At 35.3% G+C, this 24849-nt stretch overlaps 1 protein-coding gene across 1 annotated transcript in view; it reads right to left on the reverse strand.

Annotated features, from left to right (window-relative positions):
- The window catches only part of LOC127541692 (vomeronasal type-2 receptor 26-like), a 29292-nt gene extending 11866 nt beyond the window's left edge, over positions 1-17426 (reverse strand). Inside the window, exons 1-4 of the mRNA XM_051966907.1 lie at positions 17409-17426; positions 16341-16525; positions 13703-13994; positions 7837-8068 (exon numbers count right to left, since the gene is read on the reverse strand). Coding sequence (XP_051822867.1) covers positions 7837-8068; positions 13703-13994; positions 16341-16525; positions 17409-17426 — 727 coding nt within the window. The remainder of the gene's footprint in view (positions 1-7836; positions 8069-13702; positions 13995-16340; positions 16526-17408) is intronic.
- Between the last annotated feature and the right edge of the window lie 7423 nt (positions 17427-24849).

Here is a 24849-nt window from a genome sequence, read left to right on the forward strand (position 1 = left end):
TGAGATAGTGGTTGAGATTTTAGTCTCATTAGTCTATATATATAAGTCCTCTTTTTCTTCCTCATTGGTATAATTTTCTTTTTGACTACTGAATTACTTTCTTGAATCTTCCTTTTTAACCTGAGATGACTAATGTCATAGAACTTCAGATCACAGACATTTTCTCATTGAGATAACTGAAATGTGTTCTCTCCACATTTAGTCTGACTATTAGTCTATACTCAGATGCCCTCACTTGTATTATGAATTCTACTAGGTTATAATCATTACCTCGGTTCCCAAGTTTCCAAAATGTCTACCATAACAACAGTACCTACAAGCACCAAGAATCATATTTAGGATACAGTGTCCACTAATGGTTCCTCTTCAATTTTTAAAAAAATGAATGCGAGACTTCCGGTTAAGATGGCGGAGAGGAGGCTCACAGTTGCATAAGCTCCGCGCTTTCTCTCACTATCCATTTCATTACAAGCCTCTGAATCAATGCTTGACTGAAAAAAAACCCACAAATAGTTACCAAGAGAAGCCATCCTTGAGATCCGCCAAGAAAGGTCTGTCTTTACTGGAGGGCTGGGGCAGTTTTAGATCGGGCGCAGGCTGAGGGCAGCGGCAGTGAGAGCACGGGAGCAGACTGGAGAGGGGGTGGGGAGTGATCGCAGCCGTCTCTGCGGGGAGAGCTTCGCTACAGGTTTGGATACTTTACTCCAGCAGCAAGTCAGCAGCCCAGCAGAGAAGCTAAAAACACCGGGGCTGAAGAATACAACCCCAAACAGCTGGAGTCTCTCGGGACCTGGCCGCCCCTCCCTTCCCCCCCCACAGTGACTCAGCACGCTCTGGGATCTCAGAGCGCAGGCGCAGCACAGTCCTGCTAGTGCCTCACTGCTGCCCCCTGCAGTCTGTAGAGGAAGCTCGGTAACACACCCAACCCCTCCCCCAAAGAAAGACTCCAGTTTTTTCTGTTTTTCTTTGGTAGTTTGTCTCTGATTAATAGACAGAATGAGCAAGAAGCTGAAGAGGACTTTAACCCTTGACAGCTTCTACACAGATAGAGAGCAGACTCTAAATACTGAGGAGACTAAAAACAGGCAGTCCCCAGGTGAATCCCCAAAGGAGGAGATCGTCTGTTCCTCAGCACAGATGAACCTCATAGAAGTGATTAAAAAGGCTCTCACAAGGGAGCTAGAAGAAAAATGGGGAAAGCAGAGTGAGGCTTGGCAAAAGGAGAGGGAAGCTTGGGAAAAGGAGAGGGAGGCTTGGCAAAAGAGCCTGGAGAAAGTTAAAGAGAGAGTGGATAAAGAAGTAAAATCCTTGAAAAACAGGATTGGTGAACTGGAAAACAAAATTGGCGAAATGGAAAAAAATTCCACAGAACAAAAGAACTCAATTGGACTATTAGAAAAAGATTTTTAAAAAGTGAGTGAAGAGAATACTTCACTGAAAATCAGACTTGAACAAGTGGAATTGAATGACTCGAGGAGACAAGAAGAATCAGTCAAGCAAATCCAAAAAAATCAAACAATGGAGAAAAATGTGAAATACCTTCTGGGGAAGACAACAGACCTGGAAAACAGATCCAGGAGAGACAATCTGAGAATCATTGGACTTCCAGAAAAACATGATGAAAAAAAGAGCCTGGACACTATTTTCCAGGAAATTATCAAAGAGAACTGCCCAGAAGTCATAGGAACAGAGGAAAAAATAAACATTGAAAGGATTCATCGATCACCCACTGAAAGGGATCCTAAAATCAAAACACCAAGGAATATAGTGGCCAAATGCCAGAACCCTCAGATGAAGGAAAAAATATTGCAAGCGGCTAGAAAAACCCAATTCAAGTATCAAGGAGCCACAATAAGGATCACCCAGGATCTGGCAGCATCCACATTAAAAGATCGAAGGGCCTGGAATATGATATTCTGAAAGGCTAAGGAACTTGGTATGCAACCAAAAATAACTTACCCAGCGAGAATGAGCATCTTTTTCCAGGGAAGAAGATGGACATTCAACGAAGTAAGCGAATTTCATCTATTTCTGATGAAAAAACCAGAACTTAACAAAAAGTTTGATCTACAAATATAGAACTCAAGAGAAATCTAAAAAGGTAAAGATTAATCTTGGGAACTATATTTTGACTATATAGATGTATAAAGAATACATGTATACCTTGTTCTAGAAATTGATGTGGAAAGGACATTGTACCAGAAAAAGGGTAAAGTGGGGGTAGTACATCTCATGAAGAGGCATAGGAAACCTATTATATCTGAGAGAAAGAATGGAGGGGGATGAATATAGTGGGTATCTTACTGCCTTCAGAATTGGCTTTAAGTGAAAAATCTTAAGACATATTCAATCTATGGTGAAACTTCTCCCACCTCATTGAAAAGTGAGAAGGGAAAAGTGAAAAGGGAAGGAATAAGCTAAGCGGAAGGGAATACAGGAACTGGGAGGGAAAGGGGTAAGATAGGGGGAGGAACTCTAAGGCGGGGGGAGGGATACTAAAAAGGGAGAGCTGTGAGAAGCAAGTGGTGCTCACAAGCTTAATACTGGGAAGGGGGGAAAGGGGAAAGAAGGGAGAAAAGCATAAACCGGGGTTAACAAGATGGCAAGTAATACAGAATTGGTCATTCTAACCATAAATGTGAATGGGGTAAACTCCCCCATAAAGAGGAAGCGGTTAGCAGAATGGATTAAAAGCCAGAATCCTACAATATGTTGTTTACAGGAAACACACCTGAAGCGGGGAGATACATGCAGGTTAAAGGTAAAAGGTTGGAGCAAAATCTACTATGCTTCAGGTGAAGTCAAAAAAGCAGGGGTAGCCATCCTGATCTCAGATCAAGCTAAAGCAAAAATTGACCTAATTAAAAGAGATAAGGAAGGACACTATATCTTGCTAAAGGGTAGCATGGATAATGAAGCACTATCTATATTAAACATATATGCACCAAGTGGGGTAGCATCTAAATTCTTAAAAGAGAAACTAAGAGAGCTGCAAGAAGAAATAGACAGTAAAACTATAATAGTGGGAGATCTCAACCTTGCACTCTCAGAATTAGATAAATCAAACCTCAAAATAAATAAGAAAGAAGTCAAAGAGGTAAATAGAATACTAGAAAAGTTAGATATGATAGATCTCTGGAGAAAATGTAATGGAGACAGAAAGGAATACACTTTCTTTTCAGCAGTTCATGGAACCTATACCAAAATTGACCATATATTAGGACATAAAAACCTCAAACTCAAATGCAGTAAGGCAGAAATAGTAAATGCATCCTTTTCAGACCACGATGCAATGAAAATTACATTCAACAAAAAACCAGGGGGAAGTAGACCAAAAATAATTGGAAACTAAATAATCTCATACTAAAGAATGATTGGGTGAAACAGCAAATCATAGACATAATTAATAACTTCACCCAAGAAAACGATAATAATGAGACATCATACCAAAATGTATGGGATGCAGCCAAAGCGGTAATAAGGGGAAATTTCATATCTCTAGAGGCCTATTTGTATAAAATAGAGAAAGAGAAGATCAATGAATTGGGTTTGCAATTAAAAATGCTAGAAAAGGAACAAATTAAAAACCCCCAGTCAAACACTAAACTTGAAATTCTAAAAATAAAAGGTGAGATCAACAAAATTGAAAGTAAAAAAACTATTGAATTGATTAATAAAACTAAAAGTTGGTTCTATGAAAAAACCAACAAAATAGACAAACCCTTAGTAAATCTGATTAAAAAAAGGAAAGAGGAAAATCAAATTGTTAGTCTTAAAAATGAAAAGGGAGAACTCGCCACTAATGAAGAGGAAATTAGAGCAATAATTAGGAGTTACTTTGCCCAACTTTATGCCAATAAATTCGACAACTTAAATGAAATAGAAAAATACCTCCAAAAATATAGCTTGCCCAAACTAACAGAGGAAGAAGTAAATATCCTAAACAGTCCCATCTCAGAAAAAGAAATAGAACAAACTATCAATCAACTCCCTAAGAAAAAATCCCCAGGACCAGATGGATTTACATGTGAATTCTACCAAACATTTAAAGAACAATTAACTCCAATGTTATATAAACTATTTGAAAAAATAGGGATTGAAGGAGTCCTACCAAACTCCTTTTATGACACAGATATGGTACTGATACCTAAACCAGGTAGGCTGAAAACAGAGAAAGAAAATTATAGACCAATCTCCCTAATGAATATTGATGCTAAAATCTTAAATAAAATATTAGCAAAAAGATTACAGAAAATTGTCACCAGGATAATACACTATGACCAAGTAGGATTTATACCAGGAATGCAGGGCTGGTTCAATATTAGGAAAACTATTAGCATAATTGACTATATCAATAACCAAACAAACAAAAACCACATGATCATCTCAATAGATGCAGAAAAAGCATTTGATAAAATCCAACATCCATTCCTAATAAAAACACTTGAGAGCATAGGAATAAATGGACTTTTCCTTAAAATAGTCAGGAGCATATATTTAAAACCATCAGTAAGCATCATATGCAATGGGGAAAAACTGGAACCTTTCCCAGTAAGATCTGGAGTGAAGCAAGGTTGCCCACTATCACCATTATTATTTAATATCGTATTAGAAACACTAGCCTCGGCAATAAGAGTTGAGAAAGAAATTAAAGGAATTAGAGTAGGCAATGAGGAAACCAAACTATCACTCTTTGCAGATGATATGATGGTATACCTAGAGAACCCCAGAGATTCTACTAAAAAGCTATTGGAAATAATTCATAATTTTAGCAAAGTAGCTGGCTACAAAATAAATCCCCATAAATCCTCAGCATTTTTATACATCACCAACAAAACCCAACAGCAAGAGATACAAAGAGAAATTCCATTCAGAATAACTGTTGATACCATAAAATATTTGGGAATCTATCTACCAAAGGAAAGTCAGGAATTATATGACCAAATTATAAAAAAGTCTCCACACATATAAAATCAGACTTAAATAATTGGAAAAATATTAAGTGCTCTTGGATCGGCCGAGCGAACATAATAAAGATGACAATACTCCCTAAACTAATCTATTTATTTAGTGCTATACCAATCAGACTTCCAAGAAAATATTTTATTGATCTAGAAAAAATAACAACAAAATTCATATGGAACAATAAAAAGTCGAGAATCTCAAGGGAATTAATGAAAAAAAAAATCAAATGAAGGTGGCCTAGCTGTACCTGATCTAAAATTATATTATAAAGCAGCAGTCACCAAAACCATTTGGTATTGGCTAAGAAATAGATTAGTGGATCAGTGGAAAAGGCTAGGTTCACAAGACAGAATAGTCAATTATAGCAATCTAGTGTTTGACAAACCCAAAGCCCCTAACTTCTGGGAAAAGAATTCATTATTTGATAAAAACTGCTGGGATAATTGGAAATTAGTATGGCAGAAATTAGGCATGGACCCACACTTAACACCATATACCAAGATAAGATCAAAATGGGTCTATGACCTAGGCATAAAGAACGAAATTATAAATAAATTAGAGGAACATAGAATAGTTTATCTCTCAGACTTGTGGAGGAGAAAGAAATTTGTGACCAAAGATGAACTAGAGACCATTACTGATCACAAAATAGAAAATTTTGATTACATCAAATTAAAAAGCCTTTGTACAAATAAAACTAATGCAAACAAGATTAGAAGGGAAGCAACAAACTGGGAAAACATTTTCACAGTTAAAGGTTCTGATAAAGGCCTCATTTCCAAAATATATGGAGAACTGACTCAAATTTATAAGAAATCAAGCCATTCTCCAATTGATAAATGGTCAAAGGATATGAACAGACAATTTTCAGAGGATGAAATTGAAACTATTACCACTCATATGAAAGAGTGTTCCAAATCATTATTGATCAGAGAAATGCAAATTAAGACAACTCTGAGATACCACTACACACCTGTCAGATTGGCTAAGATGACAGGAAAAAATAATGATGAATGTTGGAGGGGATGCGGGAAAACTGGGACACTAATGCATTGTTGGTGGAGTTGTGAAAGAATCCAACCATTCTGGAGAGCAATCTGGAATTATGCCCAAAAAATTATCAAATTGTGCATACCCTTTGATCCAGCAGTGTTTCTATTGGGCTTATATCCCAAAGAAATACTAAAGAAGGGAAAGGGACCTGTATGTGCCAAAATGTTTGTAGCAGCCCTGTTTGTAGTGGCTAGAAACTGGAAAATGAATGGATGCCCATCAATTGGAGAATGGCTGGGTAAATTATGGTATATGAATGTTATGGAATATTATTGTTCTGTAAGAAATGACCAGCAGGATGAATACAGAGAGGACTGGCGAGACTTACATGAACTGATGCTAAGTGAAATGAGCAGAACCAGGAGATCATTATACACTTCGACAACGATATTGTATGAGGACATATTTTGATGGAAGGGGATTTCTTTGACAAAGAGACCTGAGTTTCAATTGATAAATGACGGACAAAAGCAGCTACACCCAAAGAAAGAACACTGGGAAACGAATGTGAACTATCTGCATTTTTGTTTTTCTTCCCGGGTTATTTATACCTTCTGAATCCAATTCTCCCTATGCAACAAGAGAACTGTTCGGTTCTGCAAACATATATTGTATCTAGGATATACTGCAACATATCCAACATATAAAGGACTGCTTGCCATCTAGGGGAGGGGGTGGAGGGAGGGAGGGAAAAAAAAATTGGAACAGAAACGAGTGTCAATATAAAGTAATTATTAAATAAAAATTAAAAAAAATTAAAAAATGAATGCATCATTCAGTATGCAAGTATATCCAAGTCAAAATATCAATTATGCTTCTCAACTATCAATGTTGATAGGATTGAAATCAATGTTGAAAGAAAATGATTAATTAGTAATTGCACAAGGATATTGATATTTTCAATGTCAATCAATGATCCAGGACATTTTAAAGGTCCTAATTGGGAACAGATTTAATGAAAGTCTCCTGACACATAGACTCAGACACAGAGAAATGTGTAAAAAGAAGCACCCCAAACATCTTCAAAAAGGTTGCTCTATCAAAGTGGAAAAAATGCCTATTGTCATAAGTACTTTCATTATTTTTGTCAAGATTTCAATGTAATCCCAAAAGGAGAAAAACAGAAAAATACTAAGGAATAAGTCTTTTATTGAATTTTCAGGTAATTGCTTTATCATCTCTAGAACAGATCACCAATAATATAATGTGAATAGCCTGGGCTGAGCCCACTTTGGAATAAAAATGTTACCTTCCAAGAAAGATTTGAATTCCTTGCCAGGTCTGAAGCCTCTTTTGCCTCAAAAGGGAGCATTTGGTGGAGAGCATGGGCAACTAAATACACTGCATTGTAAACATTAGTAATAAGTTCCATAAGGACCGTGTCAAATTTCATAACAGAAATATCTCTAAAGGAAAAATCTCCTGAGCACGAAGGATAGAACATTTGTGCACCTTCTTTATCTGAAAATCTACAATTAAAGACAGATTCCCAGAAAGCTTTTAGGAAAATATCCTCAGGATTCATGACTGGATTCATGTTTCTTACAAACTCTGTGAAACCTGGAATCTCCTTCTTAATATGAGAAAATAGTATTGTACCATGAAAAATGGGAAACAGTTCAAACTTAGTATCAGTAGAAAAATCCCAAGAAGACGTGGTAACCAACAACTTTCCATAAGGTATGTAAGTTTTCAATACAATAGAAAGTTCTTGAAGGGAATCAGAATCTCCATAGATGAAAATCACATTTGATGATGATGCAATGACCTTAGAAAGGAGGATAAAATCTTCTGTCCTTTTAAAATATTGAGGCACACTTTCCTTCATAGCTACACACAGCCCATTCCTGGCCATCTCTTCTTTCAGATCATTGAAGAACGTTTCCCCTCTTGTGTTAGCCGAAAGGAGCAGTCCCACCCAAGTCCAGTCAAAATGCAGCATCAATTGGATGAATGCCAGGTGAAGAGTAGATTCCTTGCTTCCCAGCTGATAGACATATGGATACTGAACCTTATCATTCAGGAGAGGATCAAATAGGCCATAGGTAATCTAAATAAAACATAAAGAAGGCAGAAACAATGATTTAAACTCATTCAGAGTAAGAATTTGGCCTTCATATCCGTATATCAAGCAACTCCAACTTTCAGAAAGTAGAAAATGAACAAATGTTTGCAAATTTTAATTTATATTTTTAGTTTACAAAATTACACTATTAAGGAGTGAAACAATTGGAAGGAAATATTAAAACTGTACCAAGAGTCCTATTCCAATGTCTCCATCAAGAAATGCCTAAGTCACTGCTTAAAACAAATGTTTTCTTAATTTTGTAACTAAACCAAAGTCTTTGAAATATTGATTTGTTGCTCCTATTTCTTTTCTGTTGATTCAAATGGAACATTTGAATGTCTCTGTCAAGAACCTGTTATTTAAAGAAGTAGCATAGTTGCATGGTCTTTCTCACTCATATCAATCCTTTTCAGCTCTAATATCAATCTTTCCTTTACCCAGACCTTCTATGCATACATTTCCCTCCTCTTGTGAATCCAAACATAATTTTATTTCCTTGATAATAATAAGCATGCCTGACATCATGCTCTAGGGGGAAAAGTTCTCTATGTAAAACCCAATGAGAAACTGGAGATGGAGAATTCATCATATGAAATCTACTTCCAAAATTGTGATTAAAATATTTCCCCAAACATATCAGTAAGAACTCTTTGAGATAAGCAATGGTTCCCTCCTCCATAGATTTCTGGAGAAGGACAGAAAGTAACTAGTACAGATATCTGATTTTAATCAAGTCCCCAGTAATCCAATCAGCAAGAATATTCTAATCCAGATTCAAAAACTGATGGCCTTGTGAGATAAAACTCCTAAGGCCAAGTGTTTCAGAGAGTATCTTCTAATTCCAACATCTTTCCTTCCATAAAATGGGAAAATGATGTAACATAATATCAGTTTATTATTAGACTTGTACATGTGATTTAAAAATATATAATTTTTCCTTCAGAAGAGTAATTATGAAATGGCTCTCTCTTCTATTCCCAGTTAGAAAGTAAATCCATTTTTTCAATAATTTCAATAATTAAAGCATGGTTCTCCTTGTCATATGGTAAGTATCTTCTCATTGATTAAAGAAATTCAAATTAAATTACTATGAACTAGTATTCTCTACCTAACAAATTGATGGGGAGGAGAGAAGAGGCAAAGTACAAATGTTGGAGGGAATGCAGAAAATTGGAATAGATTATTGGGGTACTATGAACTGATTCAACTATTTTGAGGAACAATTAAAAATTGCACTAAAAAAGATATAAAATGAACTGAACAACTTGGTAGAGCAATACCACTATTAGGTCTATATCCCAAGGTTATCAGAGTAAAAGAAAATAATATTACATTTTATAAAATATTTTTGTTAACTCTCTTAGGGATGGGAAAGAATTGTCAATGGCCATCAACAGGAAAATCTTAAAAGAGTTGTGATATATAATTATGATGTAGTACTATTGTGCTATCACACGAAACACAAATTGATTTTCTAAAGACATGGGAAGTCTCAGATGAAATTACTTATAGTGAAATGAGCAAAACCAGCATAATATCAAACACAAACTCAGAAATGTGATTCAAAAACTATTTCTCAATGACTTAACTTTTCTGAGTAGTATAAACTTTGAAATCACCTATGAAGGGCTTATGAAGGAAAATTCTATCCACCTCCAGTGAAAGAACCCATCTATGGCAATAAGTCAAACATCATTTGAGCATTATTCTAGTGGGTCCAGTGTTGCCTCTGGTACTCTACTTAATCATAATTAAGCTTTAATGACCCTTTGAAATCAAATAACAGAAATAAAAATGATAAAATTAGACGCAAAATTATGTTGGATTCAAAATGAAAAATATATATTAGTAATGGCTAATACTTTCCTTTTCAAAACTGGAAAAAGAATGAGGATGACAAAGTAAGGCAAGAATTTGCCTGAAGTCTCCCAAATTCTGAAAAACAACTATAGAATAATGAATCATGATTAATTCAGAAGTGGCAAAACCAACAAAGCCATGGGACCAAATAATTGTCCAGTACAAGACAACTTAGAAAGTTATCAAGAACATGTTTAACTGATATTGGAATACTAGCTCTCTATAGGAGAGGTGATGTGAAAAGGAATGGAGAAAAACTGGGAACATATGGTTTTGCAAGGGTGAATGATGAAATTTATCTTTGCATGTATTTTGAAAAATAGACAGTTATTACAAAACTTAAAAGAAAAATAAACAAGAAACCTGTTTGTTACCATGGTAAAAGAGGAGCATACAAAAGCTGTAGTGGTTTCCAGACAAGCCAGCAAGAAGACCTCAAACTCTTAGATACATTAACAATGAGGTCCTAGGTTCCAGTTCAAGAAGCTTGAGACAATTCTTCTCTACCTCAAAAGCAGAATTCAATATTAACATAAATATAAAAATATAAAATAGATTGCAAAATGAATACACGCATATGAAAGTAAATGAAAAAAAGTGAAGCCAACTATAGAAAGTTTCTATGGTTACAGGTAAAACTAGAACAGAATCTCAGAAGAGGACAATAATGGCAAAATAGTTTTAAAACCTCAAAGAAAATATGAATTGGTTTTGGATGAAAAAGACTTCATTGTAGAACTCAAAAATGATTTGATAAATCAAATAAGAGAGACTGAAGAAGGGGATGGGGTGGGGAAGAAATGAGAGTGAAAGATGCAAATCATGAATAAAGAGGAAAAAGTTTAGCAAAGTGAATGGAAAAAATGGCATAAAATTTATAAAAATTCATAAAAGAAAACAGCTCTTAAAAAGTAGAATGATCAAAAATTGAAAATGAGTACAAAAACTAACTGAAGAAAATAATTTCTTAGTAATTAGAATTGATTAAATTCAAAGACTTCATGAGACATGAAAAAATGTAAAAATTTGAAATTAGAAAAACATTAAAATTATCCCATTGTACAAATAACTGGCCTCTAAAGTACATCCCAAGAGTGATAATTTTAAAATTATTGGATTATCTGAAAGCCATAATAAAAAAATGAGCCTGGGCATAATATTTCAAGAAATTATCAAGAAAACTGCTCTGAATCATAAAAACAGAGTGCAAAATACAACTGAAAAGAATCCAAAAATAACCATCTAAAAAGTATTCCAAAGGGAAAAACCCAAAGCATATTGTAACAAGATTCTAAAACTCCTAGGGCAAGAATAAGACTATTTTAATGTGTGAAAATTCCAGGAGACATAATTTCTTGGTAATCAAAAATCAATTTTATTAATTGTGTCCAGCAGATAATTAATAAATGGTTAACAATAAATATTTTAATTATCTTTGAGATATTTAATAAAACTAATGTATCTTTCTCTTGTAAACCAAAGATAAGTCATGTAAGTCACTAAACACTTATATGTTCTTGAAAGAATGAGTGTTCTCATCAGGTGAAAATCAACTCATTAATTAAGAAATAATGAGAAAATGAATGTTATAGTGAGAGGTGGGCTTATTCTAATAAGGAACTGGAGACATCAAGTTGATCATGTCACTCATGGACAAAGAGAAACAGAAGTCATGGTATTCCTGCTTTGGGCAAGTTATAGAAAAAAGTCCCCCCAGTCAATGATCAATGCACAGTGATGGAGTTAGAATTCTACCTACATGAGTTGAATTCAGTGGGGTGAATGTTATGGGAAAAATCAAAAATGTTCTTGGAAGATTGGACTTTGAATGAAGAGCTAGAAAGAAACAAAAAAACACCAGGATCCTGTATCTTCCTCCCCCAAATTAAGTAATAATTAATATAGGAGTAAAATAATACTTTTTCTCATTGCAAACAAAAAGAAACAATTTTAATATTACAGAGTTGCAGGTGGGATGACATTGATTTAAGAAGCTTTGGTCTCAATAGAGCAGAAGATCTATTGGAATAGGATATTGTGGAGGGCAAAGGACTTATGATTAGAAACTAGATGTATTCACCCAGTAAAAGTGAGTATAATACTTCAGGTAGAAATTAGAACTTCAATGAAATTAAAACAACCTTCAAGTATTCTTGATAAAAAAAAGAGACCAGAGCTAAACTGATTTTCCAATAAAGTATAGAAAGAAGCAAAAAAAGGAAAACAGAAAAGAGAAACCACAAATAGGTTAAACTGAATAGCATCCCAAGTATGAACATGGTGCTTGTACTCTTAAGAATTTTATCTCAATTAAAGAAGCTAAAAGAAGTATACATAGAGAGAAGGAGCAGATACTTAGTTGATGATGATTGCCTAATATCCAAAAATATTATTTTAATTGGTGGAAAAGAGGATCACACTGCAAGTAGGGGGAAGGGAAATGTCAAACAGAATAAATGATCTTATAGGAAGAGTTACAAAAGACCTGCTACAGTGGAGAGAAAATGGGAAGCAGAGATAGGCAATATTTTAAGATTAATCTCTCTGTGATTGATTCAATAAATCAATTCAATCAATAAGAATACTAAGAAGTAGATCAAAATAATAAGATAAGAGGGAGAATATATCAAAAGAGATGGTGGTCAAAAACAGATTTTTGATGAGGGGCATGGTCAAAAAATAGGGAAAAGTACAAAAAATGGAAAATATGATGGAGGGAAATACACAGTAATAAAAATAAGAATATTAATGAAAATAACTCATAAAACAGAAATGCATAACAGAAGGCTTTACAAAACAGAATGGTGATTATAAAAGACTTGGGATGAAAAAATGGCATCTGAATCTCATTAGAGAACTACTAAGACTGAATGTAGATGGAGGCATATTGTTTCCACCTTTTTTGTTTGTGTGTTCTTTTCATTCCAATGTTTTTCCCCTTTTTGGTCTGATTACATATCATAGAAAAAACTTTTGAATAAACCCTATAAACCACTAATTTTCTAAGGAAAAAAGTGCCAAACAAGATACATTCACAAATAAATCTTACCAAATATTTGAAAGTCAGTTAATTCCAATACTTTATAAATTCTTTGGGAAAACAAGCAAAGAAGCATCAAAGAGTATTCTGTAAGATATTCTGTGCAATGTATAATTTCTGAAATCCTAATAAATGTAATCATCATTTTTGCTCAAGTTAGGATTGGTTGGTATACAAATAAGAAAATGGCATCTTGAATTTGCCGTAAACAAAATTCTGTATCTCTTACAATGTACTGTGATCTCTCAATTTGGATCACATTAGGCTCATCATAATGTTCTGTAAGTATCAGTTAGAAAAATATATTCAGCAATTGATAAACAAATATTTTTCAAAGTAACTTGAAATTATATAAACTGTTGATGTTCTGAAGGGATTCATCCTGTATTTAGCAAATCAGGCTATATTCAGAAAAGAGGCAAATTTTCATCCTAAATTGAAGACTCTCTCTAAACATAGTGGAAGAGATGAATTAGAAGCAGAGTGAACTTTAGATTGCTACTTGGTTCAAATCTATGAGGCGTAAATGAATGAGTTCCCTGATGGAAAGGACTATTTCCCCCTTTTTGGTATCACCTGTTGTCAGAACATGATGGAGGACTCTTTAATTATTGTTTATTGACATATTACATCAGAACAGATTATAACAAATTTGTTGCTTTAAATACAAAGAACACATTGGATAAAAGTGAGTGATAGTATTTGGTCTCCCTTACCTGTGGAACTTTATACAGTTCGAGAATGGTGGCCATGGCCACGGACAGCATAGTAGACATCCCTCCAATGACAGCCACAGTATTGGACTGCCTATCACAGCTATAGTTGGGGATAACTGGATTTCTCCCTGAAAGCCATATTAAGGCACTCTCCACAGCTAGTTTCTCCAGATGGAAGTTATTGAGTAACTGGTATCCCAAGGTTATATTGGGCAGCAAATAAGGGTTCTTATTGATCTCATCAACAGCATATTGGAGAGCAAGAAAATGGTGATATTGTCTGAACATTAATCTAAAATGAGAGGGAAAATGTAAAAAAAAAGGCAAAACTCTATATGAAACAGCAAGTTTTCACCATAGAAAGAATGCCAGACATTTCAGGAACTCCTATCTTAAATCTTGTCCCTAAAATTTGCAAACACTGTGGTGCTGGGAATACCATTTCACCATCATGAGTTCCAGTGTCCCCCAGTTGTAAAATGAGAGACTTGGACTATGTAAATTCTTTTCAGGAACACACATATAAACACACACACACACACACACACACACACACACACACACACAATGTTGTATTTAAGGCATTAGAACATGTCTAGTTTTGAAATAAAACTGAACATACCATGAAGACTGATTTTCTATCTCATGCAAACATAGAAAAATGTGTTTCTAATAGTGAACTTGCAATGATGAGATCTTTTTAATGATTCCCTTGACCACACAAAACATATTAGCTAGTAATAGATGCTCATATTGGTAAAATAGCTTTTAAATGCATTGTCAGGATTTTTAAGATTGTCCTTGGGAAGAAAATGGAATGTATTTCAAAAGATTGTCATTGCTAGGTAATGAGTAAAACTGAAAGATTCAAGGTACAGTACTGATTTGAAATAGCTACCTGAGGTAAAGCAGGAAGATGCTGCTTAGAAGTTGAATAGCTGAGAATCAGGTTATCAATTAATCAACACTTAGTAACCACCTACTTTGGTCTAGGTACTGTGCTAAACAATAAGAATACAAAAAAAAACAGCAAGGAAAATGCTGTCTTCAAAAATAGAACATTTTAAAGGGAAAAAATGCTTGTAATCAGAGATGGAAAAATAGAAAGACAGATAGAGAGACAGAGAGAGAAACAGAGATACAGAGAGACAGTGACAGAGACAGATGGAGTCAGAAAAAGAGACAGATAACCAGGGTGTGATATATTTAAGAGACATTGCCAAGTTGAAAAACATAGATTTGTATATGTGGGGTGAGGGATAGGGAAGAATTTAGGATCACTCTGATGTTGTGAGCTAAGAGCCATCAGAGGATGGTGTTGCCCTCTACAGAAGTAGGGTAAGTAGGAAGTAAGTAGGTCAAACGATAATGATTTCTGAACTGAAGATGTCTACTGGGCACTTACTCCAAGATATCTGAAAGACCATTGATGATATGAGGTGTGAAGTGAGCTAAAAGTTTGGGTCAGGATAGGCAAATGTGAGAAATATTAACATAAAGATGCTAAGTAATTCAGGGAAGCTGATAAGATAACTAAGGGAAGTGGTAGAATAGGTTAGAAACAGATCCCTGAGGGACTCCTGTAGTCACACAGTATGATCTCAGGAGGATTCAGAAAGGAGACAGAGAAGGTAAAAGAAGAAAAGGAGGAACATAAAAAGAGAAAAACAGTCCCTAAAAACTAGAAAGAAAAGAATACCAAGGAGGAGAGACTGATCAGCACTGTCAGCAGAGAAGGCAATGAGAATGACGAAGAGAAGTTACAGAAATTGTCTCCAATGTAGTAAATGGAAAAATAGAAATTGGAGTTCCTAAGGAGCAGAAAATGAAATGTGTAAGAAGTGATATTAATGAGCTTACAAGCATTTATGAGTCCCTTATTACTAGAGGTCAGGCATTTGCAAGTCATGGGGATAGAAAGATAAATGAGGGGAAAAATCTCAAATAGGATATATTTTGGTCAGAACAGAAAATGTTTCCATACATAAAGCAGTATATTAGAGACAAAGTTGATCAAATATGACTTGGAGGAAGTCAGCAACAGCTCAAGGGGAGCAGAAACGTCTTCATAGCAACTGAGTTGAATTTTAAATGGAAATAGAATTCTGGGATATGAAATTGAGGAGAGATTGCATTCCTACAATGGGGCATTGTCAAAAATATGAAAATGAGAGATGGATGGGGAATATTGAGAGTGGTAGGGAGGTCTTTGGGGCTTTATTTAAAAGGTCACAAAAATGATGAGGGGTACCACATGTCGATATTTACATGGTGACCAAGATATAAAAAGCTTATAAGCTTTTGAAGTTTACAATTGAGCAAGAGAGGTATCAGAGAGTGATTTGCAGATTAGGAAATGTCATAGTTTTAGTCATCTGTGGACATGAATGTTCTGACCTATAATGCCATATAGGATGTGTATGAATAATCTCTCTGTGCAAGCTATACTGCACATTAATAACACTTTTAATTTGTCAGTTTCTAGTATGTTAGATTTCTAGTTACTTTAAAACCCACATCTTTGCTTGCTCTGAGAATAAAGAAATAAAGAAAGAAAAGAGAATAAAGTACCAACAAACCAGTCAGTAAGAAATATGGATGATTATTGTATCAATTAGGGGAAAAAGTAACTACTCACTTTGGTTCTGCAAAAGTCCAGAAGGGAGACTCGTTGAAGGAATTTTTTCCCATATAAATCTGTATCTTCACAAAAAGCGAGAAGAAACCGGCAATGATTAGGTCTCCTTCTTTTCTATATGTGGGATTGTAAATTCTTTTGATGTGGCAAGGAGTCTTCATCATCTGGTACTCAAAAAGGAAAATCTGCAAAATCAGAAATACAAATAATATAGAGGATGAGAGTCCCACTTTCCCCAAGCCCATATCCCAAATCTCTAAAGAGCCAAGGAGTAAGGGAGTATAAGGTGGCTGGAGATCATAGTTCTTGCGTCTATGATTTTTCTTTCCTAATAGATGTTCAAGCTTTGGACAGTCTCTCTCATTTGGGAAAGCAGAATGTGAGACATAAAGTGGGCCTCTATTTAGGGCAAAGGCAAAACTTGAATGAGTAGAGCATATTTATTTGATTTTTTTGCCTCCTGGATATTATTCTCCTTGTTCCCTGTGGATGGATAAGGAAAAATGGTCTGTCTTCATCTCTTGGGTACAAATCAGACAAATATGTTGATCAGAGTCTGAGAGTGAGGGTCTCTGGGGACCATCTAGCCCAGAAATCCTGCATCTACATCTTTCATCTTAAAAACTTCAAAAACTCAACCAAAAAAAAAAGTTTGGGAACCTCTGTTCCTGCCTTCAGTCCCTGGAGCCTTCAAAGCTTCCATTTTGAGATGCCTCCATCTCTCTGATCTTTCTCAAGCTAAATTTTAGGGGTATTTCAGAGGAATACTTCCATTGTCACCAAGCTCAATCTCTGCAATAGCCCCAAATTACCAGATGTTGCATCAGTCAGGGAACAGTGTGACTAGAGCAGAAAGTAAGAATGATAGTAACAAGGTCTAGGCCCTCATTCCCACACTGAGATGAATTTTATAATTTTCTAGCCTTGATATCAATGACCACAATGTTTTGACTATTTCAAGTACACACTAAACCAGTGATGAGTGAACGAATAAAAATAGACAAAATGGAATACTCAATAATCTTTTTAAGTTGATCATTCATATCCCTTACAAGTCTTGTCTGTTACCTCAGTCCTGGAAATCATAGGTGCGGTAAAGCAATTTTCAACTGCAGGCAATTAAGGATTCTAGAAGGTAAAAATGTGTCACATGTGAGTTGAATGAAAAGTCAGAGAACTGAATTTCTGAATTATTCATGATCAATTTATTAATTAAGTTAGCAAGCATTCATTAAATTGATGGCCCATGGTCTCTCTTAGTAACCAAAGACAAAAGCATGGACCTCAATGAAAGTTTAGATCTCTTTGGAAAAGGGATACCTTTGACAGGTGAAAACCTTCCCTGATTTGTTAACAGGGGTAGAATTTTACAAATGAGGATATGGGATAAAAGCCTACAGTCCCCACTCCTTCTGAGAATGTCACCTGCCTTCAGCCACCTGGACATAGGAATCCATTTCTACCTAGACTTTATTGGTTGTTTTTCTCCTTCATAAGTTGAGATGCCCTAAACTCCAATGGGAGGGATCCAAGGGCATGAGCCTGTGCTTTAGGACTGGAGTTCACCTAGATTGGATTAGATTTGCACTCGTAACAGAAATCAGGTCTTCCAAAGTGGGGAGGATTTGGGGCTTAATTATCTGTAGAAAGAAATTTACAGAGGTTGGTCCATGAATAAAAAAAAAAAAAAACTAAAGGGAAAAATGGGTCTCAAAACAAAAATTGGTTATTAATGCAATAAAAAATAGTCACTTTTCCCATACCATAATTGTCCTGCTCAAATTATGGTCACCTTTTTACTAAGCTAATATCAAGGTACATTATTATCTGTAATAAACATTTGTCAGGTCCTGATACTCTACCAAACATTAGGTTGGCATTAAAGACAAGACTGACAACTCATTAATAAATCAATCGTCTCTTCACTGTGAGCTTTCTGTTCATAGATTGTGATCACAACACTCATATACCTATCCTGAGTGAATATGGAAACATATGTATTATATGTTTAAGATTGACATAAGTAATTGGGTAACTCAAAAGAAAAATTGGGGCAGAAGTGAGTATGATCTGATTCTAAAAATCAAAACTATCTAAAAAAAGGTCAGATCAGTAATTATGTTATACAAATGAGGTACAGAAAAAGACTCCATCATCATGTCTCCCTAATTCTTTTTTTCTTTGCTTGTTCAATTTCAACATTCCCAGTTTCCTCTAAAACATGTGGCTCAATTCCCTCATCTTTCCAGATAGGAGAGTCCTGGCCCAAAACTACTTTCAGAAAAGGAGGACTCTATTCCCAATCAGGGATAAGATTTAGAGACTTCCTCATGCTAAAACCTAATGTCAGGTATAGTGTTACTATTACCCCAAATTCCAGGAATGAACTATATGAGAGAAGCAGTGACTCAGTCTCCCATGTGTGTTGACCACTCAGATTCTAGCACATACAGACTCCAGTGAAAAGTGAGCTCAAGTTTAGAGTATATAGAATAGGTTAACTCACAACTCCTAAAAGTTGTCTTGTTCAAGTCCTCTTGACAATCCCTGTAGGGATAGTACAGCTTTTATTTTGGATCCCTTGTCACCTTTTAATCTTCCTTGCTCCAACACATCCAATCTGTTTTCTCTCCCTAAGAAGATGCTGTCATCAGAGATCAATATCCATGTAAAATACTAGAGAATTAATTTTAAAAGTCCAAATTCTCCTTTTATCTGAAGTTAACAAAGTTTTTCTCTGTTCATTTAGGAGAGAACAATTAACAAAGAAATTATGAGGCCATTGCAATCATTTTCACAAATACTCTATTCTTAAGAGCTTGGCCAAGGCAATTTGACCCCATCCCTTTTTAATTCCTATTTTCAAATACTCTATTTACTATAAACAATAGAAGTAGTATGACAGAGTTTCCCCAACCAATCCAGACATACTTCCTGAGCAATGTCACTCTTATTCATTTATTAACATTCAAGGACATCTAAATTGATGAAGAACAACTTTGCACATGACCTAAAGACTAATTTATTGAATCAGCAGAAAAACATTTGCACTTGACTAAAATTTGAGGGAGATGTTGCATCTTGAGAACTATTTTTGAGGGGTGTAGAAGTTAGAATGATTTGATTCAATCCTTGTACAACTATCATACATGATCAATCCTTACATTTGCACCCTTAGGATTGAACCCCAATTTAACAATCTCAGATACTAACCATGCATCTTAATATCATTTCTGTTTCCATTTTCTTTTCCATAAAGTACTAATTAAATTTGACATTTTCCTGTGGCTTTCTACACCTTCCTCCTTTAAGGGAAGAGAAGATGTAGGAAATATGAGAGGGAAAGAGAATTGGGATGCGCTAGGATGTTGAGCAGAAGAACTTGGGCTGTAGGGCAGTAAGACTGGGAGGAAAGCAGACATATAAAATAACAGGTTATTTTGTGGGAGATGTTATTTCTCCCAAGCAAAATCTTAGCACTTAGAACTTGAATCTTACATTTCCCTCCAAGAACAATGGACTGATCACTCTCCCTAGTTTCTCTGGGAGCTCAGATGTACTTGTCTTAGAAGATAAATACTACCATTTCTACCTGAAGGGATGGTGAAGTTATGAGGACTTAGAGAAAGTCCCATTCCAAACTGGTCCCAAGAGATAAGTCAGAGACTTGTGGGTTCCCTCCCTTTCTGTTTAGTCAAATAGAGGAAGACACTGTGTGCTCTAGAGCAGATTCAAGTTCTGTTAGAATCTGTGTTTTGAGGCTAGAAGTTTGTTCGAAAGCCTTTTAAGAGAAGTGTGCGAACACAGTGGGCTTGAGGCTAGAGCAGTTTAATCCATTAAATTATCAATTAACAAAGATTTATTAAGCAGGTACCATGTGCCAGAAATAGTATATGACAGTTGTGAAAATATGTATATAAGGGATTGTGAGGAACAGAGAGATTCAGACAGCTTTAAGAAAGAAATTTTCAAAATCAAGTCAAGCTCAGGAAATTGGAGCAGGATAGTGTTTTCTTAGAATGCCAGACAATTGAGATCATATAAGTTCTATGAGGCAAGAGATCTAAATGAGCTTGGAATCAAGGAATCAAGTCCCTGAAACAGCAGTAGAATAATCCCTGGACTGAGAGAAAAACCTGGGACCTGGATCCATTGGCACAGATTTCTCTGAGAAAAAGGGAAATGGGTATGATTTTTGTGGTCTTGACCTGAAGGTGATGGCAGGAGAAATCAACTAGATAGTAATATGAATAACCTAGCTACTGAGGCGATTCTGAGTGGATTTAAATCAACAATAAGGCTACAATGCCTTTCTGTGTAGAGTGTCCCCATAAGTACCCAGAGAAAGAAGTCTAACATTTGGTGTCTTGTTCTATCTTCCTTCCTGGAGTCAGCCCTAGAGAGAGATGGGATAGATGAGACACAAGGGTATAGAATAGTATAGCATTTTGGTGGGGAATCCCTGGCTCTACTTCTCTCAAGTCAGAGAAGCACAAAGTTCCCAAAGCCAAACAATTTTTCTTTATGGCCCTAGGAGAATGATCCAAAGATATGGAGAAATCAGTCTTTACTTATCTTACAGAGAATTTATTAACTGGGTAGGAGTAATGCTTAATGCCCAGCTAGGAAGTAGATTTCAGTATGAGGAGGTCTCTATCTCCCATCTCTTGCTGAATGTGGGGTAGAGTATTTTCTCTCTTAGACCAAGCTCTTAACTATATTTCTTGGTATCAGGAAAATATCATTTTTCCTGAAATCATGATAAGAGTGGAATTCATGTCAGAAAATCTTGGTAAATGAATTGTTGTTATTTGAACTGAATTATGGATGAGATAAGTTAGAGAAGACATGTAATTGTATTCAAATATTGAACTAAATATTGATCATGCCAGTGAGAATAAGCATATTTTACTGGAATCAACATCATAAAAAAAAAATGAGAGTAATATATTAGTGTTTTACAGGCACTGATTTAGTTAAGTAGTTAAAATAAAAGGTTCTAATCAATTGAGTCATCTAAAAAATGGTCTTTTTTAATAAAAGAATTCTCTCTCATTGGACAATTTCAAGAAAAAATAAGTAATTGCTGATAGAAATATAAGAGAAAAGATTCTTGATCAGCTACAACTTCAGAATTTTTTCTCGTTGTTCCATTCCATAATAACCTAATTTTATGAGCTGAAACTCTAAATTGCAATTAGCAAGCAATTATTCATATCTTGTTCTGTGAAAGTCACAGAGAATTATTTGATATACAAATGTGTGCTAGGACAAATTCCTAATCTAAAGGAACTCAAATTACCTTTCAGTCTTCTTTTTTTTTTCATTTTAATCAGGTATGCCCTCTAGATCTTCTCCTGACTGATAAGGTCCAGTATCCATTTGTCTATCAGATAGCTAGTCACCTGACATCCATCCAATTAATTCTACATTTTGACTGGAGTTGAGTTGGAGTATTTCTTTCAGATGACAAAAGAAGGGAAATTTTCTTCAGTGATCTGAAAGAGGAGATGCTCAAGAATATTCAACATGTGATTTTCAAGGAAAAATTATAGCAGAACCAGGAATACTTTGCAGACAGTAACAGCAAGACTATGAAACAGAACAACTATGAAAGACTTGATTCTTCTCAGTGGTTCAGTGATCCAAACCAATCCAAAAAGACTTTGAACAGAAAATGTCATCTGCATCTAGAAAAAAGAACTATGGAGATTAAATGTAAATCACACTTGCTAGGTTCGCTTCTTATTTCTGTGGGTTTTTTTTTCTCTCTCGGATTTTTCATTTTGTTCTGATTTTCTCTTCCAACATGACTCATAAAGAAATGTGCATTAAAAAATTAAAAGAAATGAAAAATTCTAGTGCCCCAAAACTTTAGAATGAATGAAGATTTTGATTTCTCTTCTGTTATCATGGTGCCCATCATCAAATGTGATTTTCAACTGTGGAGGCTCCACTAATTTTCTATTATATTGACTGATTTAAAAATTTGTGATATTATTCATTTCTTCTTGGCATTTTTCCTCATTTCCTAATATTAAACTTTTTGGCCATTTCCATGGTCCAACACTATTTTCTCATACCCAAATGGAGATTCCAGGTTTTACAAATTTTATAAAAAGCTGTAATCCCAATATAAATGCTGAAGATATTTTCTTAAAGACTTTCTAAGAGTCAGTCTTTGCTTGGATGTTCAAAAGAAATTCTTGCCAAAATGGTATATTTTATATGGTCAGGAGGACTTTCCTTAACCAATGGATGTTTCCTTAACCAATGTAAACCATAATCAAAACAGAACTGAGTTCTAATGTTTACAATGAAAAATATTTTGTGGTCCATGCTCTCCATCACATACACAAATCTGAGCAAAAGAGACACAACAGCTTAAAAGAAACCCTGATCTTTCTTGGAAGGTAACATTTCTCTTCTATTCTTGGCCTTAGCACAGTGTACTTACAACATTCACCTGTTAGTTATCTGTTCTATGGATGATGTAGGAATAGCATGACTTAAATACTGCGTTTATTCCTTCAGTTGTCCCCTTTTTTCACCTTATGATTGAATTCTGGGAGAAAACAATGAAATTACCTCACATAATAGGCTTTTATTTCTACTCTGACAGAGCAACTTATTGAACGTGGTGTTCTTCCTCTTTCACCTCTTTCTGATTGTGAGTCTATGTAAAATCTCTGGGCTGGATTTCTGGAGGTCCTCTGAAGGGCACTGGTCTCAGCAGGATAGGCACCACGAGAATGTACAAGAATAGAGTCCAAAGACTTTATTGTCTCTTACACAGTCTGTGTCTGCCATAGTCTGACCCAGTCTCAGTCTGACCCAGTCTCTTTCAGCAGTCTGCCAGTCTGCCAGTTTCAACCAGTCTCCCTCCCAGTCTGCCTTTGTCCCCAGTGTAAATACCCTATTATAATTACATCATTACAGTATACTGAATATGTGTGAACTAGAGAACTATTATCTCATCTATCCCACTGGTTTAACATCTTGTTTCAAGTATACGTCTCCAGAGTTCCAGCTCTCCAAAGTCTACAACAGAAAAGAGTTTCACCAACTCCATTCTAATTTAGCTCCTTTACATTGGACTAGGTCAAGATGTTTCAAAGGTCAAAGTCCCTTGTGGAATTTGGAAGGATGATTGTTGGTTACAGAAGTGGTATTACGGGGCAGTTTTTTCCAGGACAAATAAAATATATGAAAAGTTAAAAATTCAAAGGCAGGAAAGATAAAAAGTCTGGTCCCTAGATAATCATTAGAGAAAATGTATCTGAAGCTAATCTCACTAACCCAACACTCTAAACATTCTCACACATATCGACTTTCTCCTGTTCCAACAATATACTCAAAAGCATGCCAGAAGGCTACACTCCTTTTGTCTTCTCTAGACTTAGAAATTGTGGAGCTCAGTTCTTTGCAAATTATTTGGCAAGTGCTGTGGCTGAGGTGAGGGGATCTCCTTACTTCCAGGAGCGGTGAAAACCATGCCATACCACATGAATAATCTCCATGTTTCTCTCATTCTAAATTGTCATAGTGTAGGTCAGATAATTCACAAGACCTCCAATTGTGGGACAAATGGAAGAGCCTTTCTTTCATCTTTCAGCCCATACAATTTTCCATCCCTGTTTCAATGAGTTAAGACCATTGAATGAAGATTATGTTGAGGACCAAGGGAAAGACAAGATACATCTATCACTTTCAGCAGATGATTTGATATCATACCTAGAAAACTCTAGAGAGTCAAACTAAAGTAAAATGGAAATAATAAGAGTTCTGTCTCCAATGTCTCCATCAAGGAATTCCTAAATCTCTGCTTGAAACATTTTGAGGAAAAACTCAATTCCCCCTAAAAGTCCATTCCTCTTTTAAACAATTTGATCCAAGGAGAGGACAATTTTTTCTTACTTTTGTAACTAAGTCAAACTCTTTGGAATATTGATTTGTTGCTCCCATTTCTTTCCTGTTGATTAAAGTGGAACATTTTAAAGTCTCTGACAAGAATCTGTTACTTTAAAAGTTGCATAATTGCATGGCCTCTCTCATTTATATCACTGCTTTTTCAGCTCAAATAGCAATCATTCTTTTGCCCAGACTTTCTATAGCCTACATTACCATCCTCTTGTGCTTCCAAGCATAATTTTATTTTTTTGATAATAATAAGTATGCCTGAGATCGTACCCTAGGGGAAGAAGTTTTCTATTTTTTCCTTTTTCTTGCTACTTTCCCCCCTTTTAACTGTATCCATTACTCAAACAAAGGCAGTTCCATATATTCCAAATATTCTCCCTCACATTACACATGGCCTCAGACATTTTCTAGTTATGTGACCCTATACAAATCATTTAATTGCAATTGTCTCTCAGAAACTAAAAAATAAAAACAAGCCACACACAGAAAGAAAAAAAAACACACCACCAACAAAATGACAACAATAACCAAAAAAGCCAAAACCCAGGATCCACTTGTAAATGTAACTAGTTGAGAGGATCTTGTCCTA

Source organism: Antechinus flavipes, chromosome 6, assembly GCF_016432865.1.
Source record: "Antechinus flavipes isolate AdamAnt ecotype Samford, QLD, Australia chromosome 6, AdamAnt_v2, whole genome shotgun sequence".
NCBI lineage: Eukaryota > Metazoa > Chordata > Mammalia > Dasyuromorphia > Dasyuridae > Antechinus > Antechinus flavipes.